The sequence below is a fragment of the Chinchilla lanigera genome, unplaced genomic scaffold (genome assembly GCF_000276665.1).
Source record: "Chinchilla lanigera isolate Chin_1 unplaced genomic scaffold, ChiLan1.0 scaffold00106, whole genome shotgun sequence".
NCBI classification, from domain to species: domain Eukaryota; kingdom Metazoa; phylum Chordata; class Mammalia; order Rodentia; family Chinchillidae; genus Chinchilla; species Chinchilla lanigera.
Genome location: NW_004955507.1, coordinates 2088173 through 2103037, shown reverse-complemented (window position 1 = coordinate 2103037; position 14865 = coordinate 2088173). Strand labels below are relative to the sequence as shown.

The 14865-nt window shown below is 38.2% G+C and overlaps 1 protein-coding gene across 5 annotated transcripts in view; it reads right to left on the bottom strand.

Annotated features, from left to right (window-relative positions):
* Entpd1 (ectonucleoside triphosphate diphosphohydrolase 1) overlaps positions 1-14865 on the bottom strand; it is a 105410-nt gene that overhangs the window by 38290 nt on the left and 52255 nt on the right. For all 5 annotated transcript variants that reach the window (XM_013506151.1, XM_005407553.2, XM_005407549.2 and 2 more), the window contains 4 exons: positions 10723-10850; positions 6825-6942; positions 4347-4497; positions 2285-2444 (listed from right to left, as the gene is read on the bottom strand). In XM_013506151.1, the coding sequence (XP_013361605.1) occupies positions 2285-2444; positions 4347-4497; positions 6825-6942; positions 10723-10850 (557 nt within the window). The remainder of the gene's footprint in view (positions 1-2284; positions 2445-4346; positions 4498-6824; positions 6943-10722; positions 10851-14865) is intronic.

Here is a 14865-nt window from a genome sequence, read left to right as displayed (position 1 = left end):
CGCTGAGCTAAATCCCCAGCCCCGATGTATGATTTTCTTGATGATTTGCTGCATTCTACTTGCTAGTATTTTATTGAGTATTTTTGCATCTATATTCATTAGGGAGATTGGTCTGTAGTTCTCTTTCTTGGTTGGGTCTTTCCCTGGTTTTGGTATCAGTATGATGCTTGCCTCCAGAAATGAGTTAGGGAGAATTCTTCCTTTTCAATTTCACTGAAGAGGGGCTGGGGATTTAGCTCAGCAGCACAGTGCCTGCCTGGCAAGCGCAAGGCCATGAGTTCGATTCCTGATACCGGGAAAAAAAAAATCAATTTCATTGAAGAGTTTGAGGAGTGTTGGTATTAAATCTTCTCTGAATTTCTTGTAAAATTCTGCTGTGAATCCATCAAGGCCTGGCCTTTTCTTTGTTGGTAAGTTTTTAATCACATTTTCAATCTCATTAATTGATATTGGGTTGCTCAGGATTTTTATATCTTCTTGACTCAACCTTGGTAATTCGTACATATCTAGGAACCTGTCCATTTCTTCTGAGTTTTCTATCCTATGGGAGTAAAGATTTTCAAAGTAGGTATTAATGATCTGAATTTCTGTGGAATCTGTAGTAATTTCATCCTTTTCATTCCTTAATGCATGAATTTGAGTTCTTTCCTTCCTTTTTTTGATATTGCTCTCCAGAAAGGAACAGTTAATGATTACTTGTTTGATCCATCTTGTATGTCTCTATTTGTTTTCCTGAGAAACCACTTTGAAGATATCAATAAGTAATACAGCAACCATGGTTAATTTCCTGCAACTCTGTCTGTAACTCTGTGTTGTTTGTATTGTTCTTATGCTATTTTGTAAATGGATGTCTGTTTGTTAATATGTTTTCCTTCTTTTATTTTTCAAAATAAAAAAAAATTTAAAATAAAGTAACTCAGGACCATATTGTTGCTGGGAATGGCTGAAGTTCACTTTGGGGGAGCTTTGGTCCTTAGTTTGAGCATTGCTTCCTGGCTCTGGAGGGGAAGATGGTGCACTGGTCGAATCCTGAAGAAACTTGCTGCACTTGCTTTCCTGATACAGACTTAGCTGTTCTCATTGGAGAAGGAGCTCAAGACTTCATTGTTAGTGAGGATGGCTGTGGTACCTTCTGGGGGAGCTCTGGTTCTTGCTTTGGGCATTGCTTCCTGGCTCCAGTGCAGATTCCTCAGCCTGCTGGCACAGATCCTTCATCCCGCTGGTGCAGACTTTTGAGCTTCCACCACTGACCTTTGGGCCTTCCCAATGCAGGTCCTTGAAACAGTCCTGCATGAGACATTTTCATGGGCTCTAGGCCCCCAGTTAGACTAGTGCAAGCATTATTATGGGCTCTAGATCTTCAGCTAGACTCATGCAGGACATTGCCATGGCGTCCAGGCCCTCAGCTGGATACTTTTGGTCTTTAGTATGTGGACAGATTTCCTGCACTCTCTTTATATATGACTCTTTGGGTGAGTATTATAAAATAATCTTATAAATTATGTGTCCTTGTCATCATTACTTTGCTCTCATTGCTGGAACAAAATACCTGACATCCAAAATTAAGGAAGAAATTGTTTATTTAGCTCACAGTTGGTGGAGCTTTCAGTACATACTTGGCTGGCTCCAAGGCAGAGTGGCATATGGCAGAGGGCAACAGTTCATGGTGACAGAAAACAGCAAAAGCAGCAAGAGCAAAATGGAGAAGCAGCAGAGAGCAAGACTCTTTCCTTCCCTTATTTTTGTATGCAGGCTACCTGCCCCAGGGTGGGTGTAGCACTCACGCCCATAATCCCAGCACTGGACCATGAATCAGTCATAAACTCTAGAAGTTAGCCCCATGACTGCATGAGGCTTTGGGGGGGACATCTAGACACAAACCATAACAGTCCTGTATTATTCCTCTTGCAAACCCTGACTACAACAGGGATAATAACAGTACCTCATATTTGAGAATGAAGTTACACAGCACATGAAAAGGGAATAGCACAAGACACACAACACTAGGCAATATTGGCTATACTTATTTTAATGATCAGTTTTCTTTTCTTTTCTGTCTTCCTAACATGAAGACATGGGTTCCATATTCTTCAGTAGTAAAAGAGGTGCTATTGTCTTAGGTGATCCTTACTAATGTGGAAGTAAATTCACTCACTCATCCATCCATCCATCCATCCATCCATCCATTTATCACAGATTTGGGCTAGTGTCCCAAGTACTGTCTGAAATGGCAATGGCATTGGCCTCCAGAAAGCCACCTTCATGGGTGCTATGAAGTAGTCACCTGAAAAAAAGTCCCCAGAATATAGTTGACAGTAATCCAGCCATAGGCACCTTCTTCTTGGCCAGTGAGGATCCTGGCACCCTGGAAGTCAAAGGCATAGTTGCTAAGAATATCCGATATTTCATCCAGGACGCTTTGTGCCAGTTGTTCACTTCCCATTCTACATAAAAGAAGAGGTGATGTTAGCATTTGTGTCTTAACAATTATACCTACTCATTTCAGCCAGTGCTTTCATGCAAGGATCCTAAGGCATGGACTAAAACACAAGGGAATAAACAGAGATGTGGGGATGTTCACGTGTGGTTGTCAGAGGAACCCTCGGCTATAGCAGAAAGCAGGAGGCAAGTGACCAGGAACAGATACCCAACCTCCCTTGCTGCCAGACTGAGGAAAAAAATCTTCCTTATATTGTCAGTCCTTGGAGACCTTGGGACCTAAAGAAGGAGTTTTTCGAGGTTTTTCTAGTGAAGATGGGATGCAATCACTTCCAAAATCTAGGCTATGCAATACTGACAGCCTCTAGTTTTTGGTTGGGGGGATACTACCATCTAACTGTAATTCTAACTGTAATCTCTAATTGGAATGATGCCCATATCTACCGTCTGCCTTCCTCTCATCCCTAGCTTTCTTCCTCCATAATCCATCTTCTCTACCAGTGGTACCAATTATGTAACATTATTAAATGGCTTCCCATTATCTCCAGATAAACTCTAAACTTCCTAGCATGGCCTGAAAGACACTCTGTGATCCTACCTTCTCAAAATCCCACTCGCATCCTATAACTACCAGGCATGTGACCCTTGGTGAATTACTTAACATTTATAACCCACAGCTTCATTATCTTGTTTATAATAGTTGGTAATATCTCTCACTTTAAAGAGTTATGATTATATTAAACAAACTGTGCTAAGTGCATAACACAATACTAAGAACATAGCAAGTGTTCAAAAATATGATCTATTATTATTATTAAATTATATAATGATAAACGGCATGGTGGCATTACATAATCCCAGCACTCAGGAGGCTGAGGCAGGAGGATTCTCCTGAGTTTGAGGCCAGGTCAGCTACATAATGAGTTCAAGGTCAGCCTGAACTACATAAGGAGACCCTGTCTCAAAAATAAAAGTAATAAAATTTACATAGTAATAAAACATGTAATAAGGTTACAGCATTGGCCCTTATCTTCTATTATGCAAAACTACTCAGTCTTCTGACTTTATCCCCATTTCCCTCATTTCTCTGACTTTGCACATCCATTAGAACAGAAATGCCATGAAGTCAGGGACTTTGTCCTATTCAGTGCTGTAACCCCAGCACTTAAAAACAGTGCCTGATACAAAATAAGTGCCAAATAAAATTTTATTACTGGATGCATATGCATGCTGCCTGCTTTGTCTGCCATGCCTTCCCCTTACCCGCTGCCTCATCCCCTTCTTTGACACTTCTTTCTGACCACAGTGTCTCATTCTGGGCAGCACCAAGTGCCCCCCACAGCAGCTCTGCGCCTCCTCCATCAAAAAAATTGATCAACCTCTAAGGACACTCTGGTTTCCTTGAGGGCTGAGTCACCTACTTCCATATTCTAGGAAGAGCGGGTACTCATGAGACACAAATGAGTGAATGAATGAATGAGCAGGTAAACAAATAACACACACAGGTACCAAGTGGTGACCAAATAAAAATTTAGTGTGATTAGTTGTCTTGGGTTATCTATGGGTCTCCTCTAGTCTTCATCCTCCTCTCAGATACTGATTGACTAAGTCTGTATCCCAAATCTCAAGCATCGGCTCAGTCCTACTCTCCCCCTTCCCTTGAGTTCCTCACAGGGAGCTAGGCAAAGTTTTTTTATATACTTAAAATCTTACTACTATGGATACTACTTATGAATACTATGAGTCTGGGAGTTTTACTCACTTATTGAAATTTTCTTCTTAGATGTCGACTTTGACAGAGGAAGGAGAATTTGGGATGTTAGGGAAGTGTGGCTTTCCCCATAATTTCAGAGGTTCTTGCACTGTTTCTAATACCTGCCACTTTTGGTCCCTACATGCTGCTATACCTGAGCAACCGCATGCCCGCTGTAGCTCCCAGGTAAATAGGGGTCTCTGGGTGCAGGGACTTTGGAACCACATTCTTGGACCTTTCCATGCATTCAGTCAGGTATGTGTTTAGACCATCTAGGTTATGACTATATTTTGCGATTCCAGGACCTAGGGAAAGACATAGAAGATGACAAAAATGTATAGTGTATACCTTGACAATATTATAGCAAAATGTAGTGTAGGTTGAGAAAATACAAGAAAACAATTTCCTGATGTGCTATATATTAGATTGTTGTACTTACAGAGTAACTCTTTGAACCTAGCATTAGTATGATTTAATTTTTAAATCTTGGGTTGTATCTGTCTGGTATTCAATAACTTCACCACTGGATGGTGCAATTTCATATTCAACCATGTAACATTTTCTCTCAGATTCTGATAGGGATCTTATAGATAGGTACACTCTTAGCTACTTCTGGATGATTCTTTTACTAATAACATTATTTCCTAGAAGACTAAATAAATAAAATGATATTTAGAACTAAAATTAAAATAAGTACCATATCTACTGATTTTTAAAAAGATAGAAGCTGCTCCTAACTAGCTATGTGGTCACAGCCAGCACCCTGAAATTTCTGAGGTAGAGTTTCTTCTTTTGTTAGGTGAAACAGGAATAGAATCAACATTTCTTCAGTGACTTTTCCATTCCAATACTCTGCTGCCTTAGTAAACTGTTTTTCAGGTTTTAGAGAAAAACTCACTGTCGCTATGGTGAGGAGTAGAGCTAAGATTCCATAAGCTTTTTGAAGTTAACACTCAACATTTTCATCTCACATTAAGATAAATATTACAGGGGCAGGGGATATAGCTCAGAGGCACAGTGCCTGCCTGGCAAGTACGAGGTTGTGAGTTAAATTCCCGGTACCAAAAAAAAAAAAAACAAACAAAATAATCTTTAAGATAAATATTACATAGTGCTTCATAAGGAGTATTCTTTGAAGATAATTACTCAAATAATTCCAATAGATCATTCACATTGTTTTAAACAGATTATTTAAGTTATTTAAATATAATGAGAAAATCACATCTAGGTTGTCAGCTATTTTGACTCAGATAATCTGGCTTTAAATATTTGATTAACTTTCTTTCAAAAGGGAAAAATACTGTATTTGTTAGACCAAACACTCATGAACTCATGGGATGAGTCTTGGAAGAAAGAGATCTGCTAGATTAAAAAACAAACCGTTAAAAAGTAGAAGGGAGTGAATTAAATAAAATGAGGGATTGGCATCTTAAAATATGTAAGAAATATTGTCTCAGTATTGATGGGGCAAAATTCTCAGGGTACCAGGGTTCTGAGTAAAATGACCTTCTCTCTTGAAAATATCTTCTGTCTACTACTTTCTTGATAAAAATTAATGGACACTACAGGCCATCAGACTAAAACTTCATTATCTTCTGGAATATAGGTTATTTGTCTAGCTGAAAATAAACAGTACGTTCCTGGCTGAAAAGGCCAAAAAAGATAAAGGCCAGACAGATCGTGGTGTGACATAGAAGTGTCTAGTACATGCTGAGGTGCAGGGAATGGAGAGAAACAAACTGTCAACAACCTCTTTAGACTGTGACCTTAAAACAGACTAGAAAAAAAAGCACTCTGCAATGTGGTGGCATTACAGAGTAGCAGGAAGCCTGGAGGGTACTTAGGAGACCTAGATTCTTATCCTGGTTCTGTTGCTAACATGTCAGGCACTAATCCTCCAGGTTTTTGTTTTCTTCTCTATAAAACAATATTTAAATGATCCATTAGGTCCTTTTCCTAGCCTAAGAATCTCTGATCTGGTCTTTCCTGCTACACAGAGACTGAAAGCTTTGGAAAATTTCTTCTAAACCGTAAATTAGAGGACAAAGATTGAGAAAGCAGCAATTCCCTAGACTACCAGCAGCAGTACTTGGGAACACGTTAGAGATACACATTCTCGGGCCTCCTCCTAGATCTAACTCCAGAACTCTGGGCTTGGGGCCCTGTATCCATTTAAAACCCCTTCCAGGTGATTCTGATGCAGTTTCAAGTCTGAGAACCTCTGGCTAAGGTGTGGGTTTTAAGTTCATTAGGCCTCAGTTTGCACCCCAGTTCCATTACTTACTAGCTCAAGTGACCTTAAAAAGAGGTACTGACCTTTTTCAATGTTGACACTCTCATCTTTAAAAATGCAAATAATTGATACTTATAATTTTTTGTTGTTGTTGTTGTTTTTTTCCGGTACCGGGAAATGAACTTAGGACCTTGTGCTGGCCAGGCAGGCCCTGTGCCGCTGAGCTAAATCCCCAGCCCCATAATATTATTTTTATAATGATAAAATAACAACAGTAGCTGCATTGTGTTCTTTATTTGATTTCCCATGCTCAGAGCTTCTTTTTCTATTTTCCTGTACTTGCTCTTCACCTCTCACATTCTCGTGTCCCACTGTACCCCTTCCCTTGCATCATCTTACCTTTCACTTCACATTCTTCTACCTGATGCACCTCCCCTGTGTTATTGTTCTTTTCAGCTGCCCATTTGTAGATATACAAACTTGTGTGAGTAGAGCCTGCATCCAGCACAATCCCATACTGAGGGCAAAACAAATTTTAAAAAAGTATCAGTGTCATATCATTCTTCTCCATATTCAGCTTGCAGTGGGAAAGGGACAAGGATGGGAGTTTTCCAAAGCATAAGGATAAAGTACAATATTTTAATCTGAGAGGAATGTTGGGTAGGATGGGAGGCTGGGAGGCTAGAGTTATCCTGATCATGAGTTACAAGAACACCCATTAAGATAGTCTCTTGATACTGGTTGTACATTAGAAACATTTACAGGTTACCCAGGGTGGGGCCTGAACAACAGTATAATTTCAAAGCTTCATAGCTGATTCTAATGTGCAGCTGGGATTCAGATGCACATGCTGAAGTAGCTGAGACACTATGAGAGGTGTAGAAAATAATTCATCCAGCAGTTCTCAAACTTGTCTACACATTGGAATCACGTGGAGAACTTCAAAGACTGTCAGGCCTGTGTCAGACCCCCAGATATTGAGATTTAATTGGTCTGGAACGTGGCCTGTTCTTTGGAATTTTTATAAGATCCTATGTGATTCTAATGTGCAGACAAATTTGGGAACCACTGAGATAATCCACTGAGGGTTATACAACCAAAATAAATATCTTTATTTAACTGAAGTTCAGTGATGACCACTGAAGGCAGGGAAGGATGTTGACTGAGGTCGGAGACCTTTGGCTCAGTGGGAAATCTCTCATAATTGAGAAAGAGGCACCAGAGATACACAGTAGAAATTTGTGTTGCTCCCTAACAGGGCCCTTGAAATCTTCTTGCCAGAAAATTTTCCAAAAGTAGTAGTATATGATAAGGACTAGAGAGGCAGCAACAACTAAGTACCCTTTATCTGGAATCAAGACATTCTATTCTGTCTACCTTTGTTGACATGAACATCACCCTTCTAACACACCCAAAGGGCCAGCCCTGCTTCTATCAGCGTGCTTATTTAAAGAATTATACTGTGAGCTGGTTGACAAATAAAAGACTTTACTCTCCCCTATAGAGTAAATGCTTAATAACTGTTTTTAAATGAATGAATACATAAGATGCATGGAAAGACTAATAAAATCTAGTTGTTATCTTCAATGTGCTTGTAGTCTAGAAGCAGCTAGCCAAGTAAACACATCTGTATAATAAAGAGCTCTTGATGTGTTATGTCAAATGTGCTCCAGCCTTGCCCCAGTGAGGCTGAACCCAAATGGATCGGGAAGAAATAAAACAGGACTGTATCATTAGCATAAACAAAACATCACAAGTACAAATATCTGTTATGTTTTAAATAGCCATTTTTCAGAAGCAAATACAGTCAGTACTCTATATTCATGGGTTCTATACCTATGGATTCAACCAGCTGCAGAACAATTATTTTTTTAAATTGCGTCTGTATTGATCTTGTAAAGATGGGCTTTTTCTTCTCATTATCTCCAAAACAATATAGCTATAACTATTTATTTATTTATTTATTTTTTGTTTTGTTTGTTTTTTTCCGGTACCGGGAATTGAACTCATGACCTTGCACTTGCCAGGCAAGCGCTGTGACACTGAGCTAAATCCCCAGCCCCTATAACAACTATTTAGATAGAACTAAATTGTATCGTATTATATTACATTTATTGTACTGTATTAGGTATATTATATTGTATTAGGTATTACAAATAATTTAGAGCTAATTTAAAGCATATGGAAAGATGTGTATAAGACATTCCATTAATAAATACCTCACTTTATATAAAGGACTTGAGCCTCCACAGATTTTGGTAATCACAAGAGACTCCTACAACTAATCCTCCACAGATAATGAGGGATGACTGCACATTTATAACAACTACTCAAAACAGTTTCATAACCCATAATATTTGAGATGATCGTGGTATTAGTTTACGAACCATACAATAAAAATATTTTTTCCTTACTTTAGGTTTTATAAAATGTTTTATCACATACTTTATTCATTCAACTTACTTTTGAATGATTTCAGAGATATTATCATAATATATCCCAAAGCAGCAATGTCTCATTGATTAACTACATCTTCCAATAACCTTCTGCAGTGATGGAAATGTTGTATACCTATATTGTCTCTAGTACATGCCAGAAACCTTACAATATTAGTGTATAACCTCAAAATGGCTACTTTTTAATATATGAAATTATCTTTGACAGGGCCAGTGACTGATTTCCAAATACTCATGCCTTTTCTTTAAAGAATTACAAAGCTCTTGTTCCATTTTTCCAGGCCAACATAACAACACAGAAGCGTGACAGACTTGAAGACCAGAGTGAATAAAGGAAGTCATCCATGACCACAAGTATTCATTGTGAACAAGAGCTTCAGTCTGCCCTGGATCTTGCCCCTTAGGCAGTCCTGCTCTCCAGTGATGCAATACTGAATATGAAAAAAAGGTCAAATCAAGAAGGCAATCATGTACTTTTGGAGCTAGTAAACAAATAGCAGAACCAAGATGTCATGAGGCTTCAACTGTGAGTGAAGTTTTGCCAAGAGAACCAACATCACTCAACATTAAAAGGCAAGAGACCACCGATGAGATAGCCTCAGCGTTCTACCCTGACAAAGCAGCTGCTGTACACAGGTCCACTGAGTTGAACTTGTGTAACAAAAGGATGCCAATGCAATACCCATGCCTTTGCTGTACAACAAGTGATTTGGATGCATGACAAAAGTTTTATAGGGCTGGCATGTGCATCCATCTTTCCAAGCTTACAGCTCATCATCTTCAAATACAAGAGAATATACTTCTATATACACATTCTAGGACCTCCATGGTCCAGTTAACTTCTAGATATGTCACTACCAACATGTGTAGATGTGCTCAATATCATACTCATATCCTCTGCACACATGTAGATTTGTTTACGATCATTTCAGTGGAATAGTTATAAAGTAACTATAAATTTACTTCATGCTTTTAAATTAACAAATGAAATAAAAATCATGTCCATATTACAAGTTTCATGTCTGAAACTTTACTTGGATGAACTGGAAAGAAAACAGACTATGTCATAGAAAGTTAATAACCTTAATGATTTTTAATTATACCAACTAGCTCTTCAAATTTAAAAATTTAACAGGAAATCTTCCCATCCAAGAATTAATTTCAAATAACTATGATTACTATATGTTTATGTTCTCTGATTTTCTACCAGTTTTGCTCGTTTAATGTTTTTGTAGAGAAGAAACATGTCTTCTGGACAATCTCTGACTTTTGAAGTGCTTAACACAGAGATATTTAATACCTGTTATTGATTTGTTTTTTTTTTTGTTTTTGTTTTTGTTTTTTCTTCGGTACCGGGAACCGAACTCACGACCTTGCGCTTGCGAGGCAGGCGCTTTTGCCGTTGAGCTAAATTCCCAGCCCCACCTGTTATTGATTTGGTGACAGAGATGATAAAAGAGTGAAAGAGAGGGCAGCACTGTGACTAATCCATGATGACACAATGAATATACAGTGGAGATAGTACTAGATCATAGAGCATCAGCATAGTCTTAAAAAAAAATAAATGAATAAAGCATCCATCCCTATCAAGAGAGTATTGACTTAATAAATTTACTGAATAATCATAAAGACAATTATCTTCCCACCACTAATAAATTCAAGGAATTTCTTCTTCTAGAAAGAACATCTGTTTCCATTTTATTCCCCTAATCCAATAGATATTGACTTGTTTCTGGGCTTCTACAATCTCAATTCCCCCTGTATAATTTATCTGAGCCCTTCTTTTCTCACCACATCCAGGCCCCTCTTTTACACACACACACACACACGATTTGACTTGCCTTAAAGTTTTCTGGCAGTGGTTTGTTCTGGCTCAGCCCCACAGCAATCAAAGCTATCACAGCAGTGATAGAGGACAAACCAAGGATCGCCAGGATATTTTGGGAGCAAAATCTTTTCACATTGGAATCTAAAACCAAAATCATAAGAGAAAATATTAACAAAAAACTAACAAACAATAATTTTTCTCACCTTTCTGTCTGGTCTTGTGATGTCTATCTGGAGACCCTAGACATATTTTTAAAGCATGTCTTTATCCATTAAGCACTTTCAAAGTAATTGGGAAATAATTCAAGAACAAATGGATCTGTATGCACTGTGATGAAGGCCAGAACTAAATTACCAGTTATAGAAAGAAGAATAGACAAAACTAGGTCACTGATCAGATTTGGAATGATCAAAATAAAGAGTCTCAAACTGGTAGTTTGTTTAATAGATCACATAGGTATATCAAAATACACTGTAAAATAATAAAATTAGATCTCATTTTAAACATTTATCACAAAATGTTTATTAAAAAGTACTAAGTATATATTATCAAACATCAAATCCCACTACTCTGTGACATTTCCTGGTTTAATGTACTCTTCATATTTCAACCACCTTTATATGATAGGCAATTGGGAATTGCCTAAAGGCTGAGAAGTTTTGAATATTTCAGACTATTACTCACATTATCCTGTCCTTATTTTAACCCTGCCATGGGATATAAGGAAAAAACACAAAAAACAAAAGAAATTCTCCAACAGAAGTGTATAAAAATTACTTCAATTGGATTTAAAGAGATCATAGAAGAAGTAAACAGGAAATCAAATGGTTGCACCACTCCCTCCATTCTGACAGTTCAACCTCTTCCTCACTTAACTTCTGAAATTATCCTCAAATTTTCTCTTGGGCTTTGGGGAAGAAGAATAGGATAATGTAATAAAAAATCCTGGGGAACTAAGACTTTCAGAATAATCTGCACTTCTCTAAGGTCAGAGAGTGAGACCAAGTTGGCTAAAAGAGAAATCTAGGTCTCTTCCTCTTCTCTCCCCTTGGTAAGAAGCAGATAGCTAGACCCTGAAATGGAAATTCCTCCCAATGCTCTTGAACAGAATCTTGGACTTTATCCAAAGGATTATAACTGCCTGTGTCTCCAGACCACCACAATCCCCTGAATCTTGAACTAATCTTCACTGCAAAATTTAGGATAAAAAAATGCTAGCAATACCATTATGTACTGCTCACAAACAAGAAACAGTAGATGAGATATACAGCATTTCCACCTTCTTCCTTCCCAAAAAAGCCTCCATTTTGTTTAGATACTTTCCTCTCCCCCAAAATCAGGCATGGTCCTGATCAGTCTGTGTAATTTCATTCCTTCACTACCACAGTGGGTACCTACCTAATTACAAGAAATAGTCTCTCTTCTTCTCATTGTCCTCCTTGGATGGGATGATATCCACTGAGGCAGATGGAGAGATGGAGGGAACCTGAATCCTTGCTGTTATTTTGAGCTGCTAAGTCGACCAACTCTGAGCCTATTCTCCCATAAAACTTATGCTTTAAACCCAGATTTAAATTACTTAAAGCCAAAACATTCAGGTAAAATAGTGTAGCAGAAATATCCTCTTTAATGCTAGTGCTCTTGAATCTGAGAAAAAAGCCCCCTAAATATTCCCCATCTTGGCTACCAAAGTTCTGATGTTGACAAACGCAACTCTAGCAAGCATGTTTTTAGATGAACATTTTTAATACCTATGGGCAGCACACTGCAACAATATTTCTTCTATAATAAAATTCTGAATGCTATTCAAGCTATTCAAAAGGTCTATTTATTTAGTTCTTCTATTTTCATAAATGACAAGTTTGCTATCTCATTTTCCTTCCATGTCTACATAGGCATTATTCTTAGCATTCAAATTATTATAGTAAGAAAGGTTGATAAGATCTCTGCTCTTTGGTAAACCAGAGAAAGAGCATGTAAGTAAGTAATTTCAGGTCATGACACATGCTAAAAAGAAACTGAAATCAAGGGATGTGATAAAGTAACTTCAGCAGAGGTGGGATGGGGAAGAGATAGTAGATCCAGGGTCAAAACAACACCTCTGAGATGATATTTGAGCTGAGACCCGATGACAGGAAAATACCATCTATGAGGAGGAGTAAGAATGTTCCAGAAAAAGGGAACAGAAAACTGCAAAAGCTCTGAGATGGATGCCAACTTGACATGACTATAACTGCTACTTTTACTTCCTTTTTCTAACAAGGACACTTGCTAATTCCTGTTTTTATCACTGAACAGATGAGCCCACACTTTTCCACATTTGCCCAGTTTTCCAATGATACCGCACTATTAGAATATATTCAAGCCCTTCATTGTATTTTTTTTTTTTTTTTTGGTTTTTCTCCGGTACCGGGAACCGAACTCACGACCTTGCACTTGCCAGGCAGGCGCCCTTCATCGTATTCTTATTAAAGATATGACAAATGAAGTTAGAAAGAAAAGTTTAGGAATATTCCATACACAATTTTCAAATTCCTTATAACCAAAGAAATGGGATAAGTCTATTTCTCATGTAACAAACTAGAGCACCCAGAGGCAAGTAACTAAAATACTAAATCTTTCAAGACTATACTGTAGGCCGTTTTCAGATGAGATTGAGCATGTTCAGGGTGGTATGGCCACAGACTGTAGGCAGTTTTCAAAAGCCCTGCTCATATAGAGGAAGCCTGACTTTTCTCAGGAAGTGGTGCTAGATGTGGAAGTCCAGGCTGACCCGTCCAAAACAGTCTCATACAAAGTGACCCACTGAGCTGGGGGGTGTAGCTCAGTGGTAGAGTGTTTGCCTAGCATGTTTTCTATAGCACTGTAGACACACAAAAAGAGGAACTCCTTAATTACTGCCACCTCTTAGACCCCTCACAGGTCTTTCAGATCCTGCAACTTCTACAATCAAGTTCTAGTATGGCAAATTCATATTGACGTCTTCCACTTAAAATGCTCTTCATTTCACCCACAGGTAGCAGAAAGGTGGTTTCTATTACACATTGTAAAACGGTACCTCAAAAATTTTTCTTTCAAAAAACAATTTGACCAAAAATATGCAAAGATAAAGCGTGGGGTTTTTCCCCTTTTGATTTGGCTCACGATACTAGAGAATTCAAAGTTGCCATCTCTTCCCATTTGTCTCCCGTGACAAGTGAGAGAATCAGGTAGTAACTTAACAGACAAAATTGAAACTCAAGCTATAAGAAAATAGGCTGATTTCAAGCCACTTAGCGATGTCAGAAGCAACACACACACACACACACACACACACCACTGGTTCTTTTAATTCATAGAGAAACAGCCATTAGGATGTACAGTTAAAATCATACTAAAGTGAAAATAAAATTATTTTATTGTGTCCTTAGTCAAAATCCTGATGTACAGAGAAATTCTATCATCTCTACCTCATGACATCAAAATTATAGTATCATTAAATATTACTCCATTAATAAACAGCTTTAGGCTATTGACAGATGTCATTTTAGGCTAACATGACAAAAATTTTGTTTTGTAGATCTAGTGCAAATGACTAGATTCAAATTTGTTCCAATTCTGATGGGCCACATCATGACTAAATTTAGCTTGCCATATAGAGAACAGAACAGCAAATGTGAATAAGTGCTGGTGAACAAACATCAGAAGAGTGCTATGGTCCTTCACGTATTTATACAATTTAGGAATGGAACAAGCACTGAAGCTCAGCTGGACTGGTCCCAACTTGAACTTGCCATTTGCTCAACTCTCAGAGTCAAAGTCTCCCTACTGTCTCCATCACCTTCCTTCTTTTTCCACCAGAGGACACATATCTAGGCTGTTCTCATATTCAGGGGTTTAAGATCCTTTCTCATTGTTTCAGTGCAAGGCTCTACACCTATTTCCTTCTGTGTACCTTGATATCCACTCCCCCCAGTTCCCCACCCATATTTCATATCTGATCTCCCACAACAGCCCTTTCAAGACTCCTGCCCTTCCCAGTACTCTTTCTTATCAGAATCCACCCTTCAAGTAGCAGCAGGATCTTCTAGCATTGAGGCTCTTCCTAATCAAGTATCTACAGTAGCTTCTTATTGCTTGTTCTGTTGGTGTCCAAGATCAGAATGCCTGATATTAT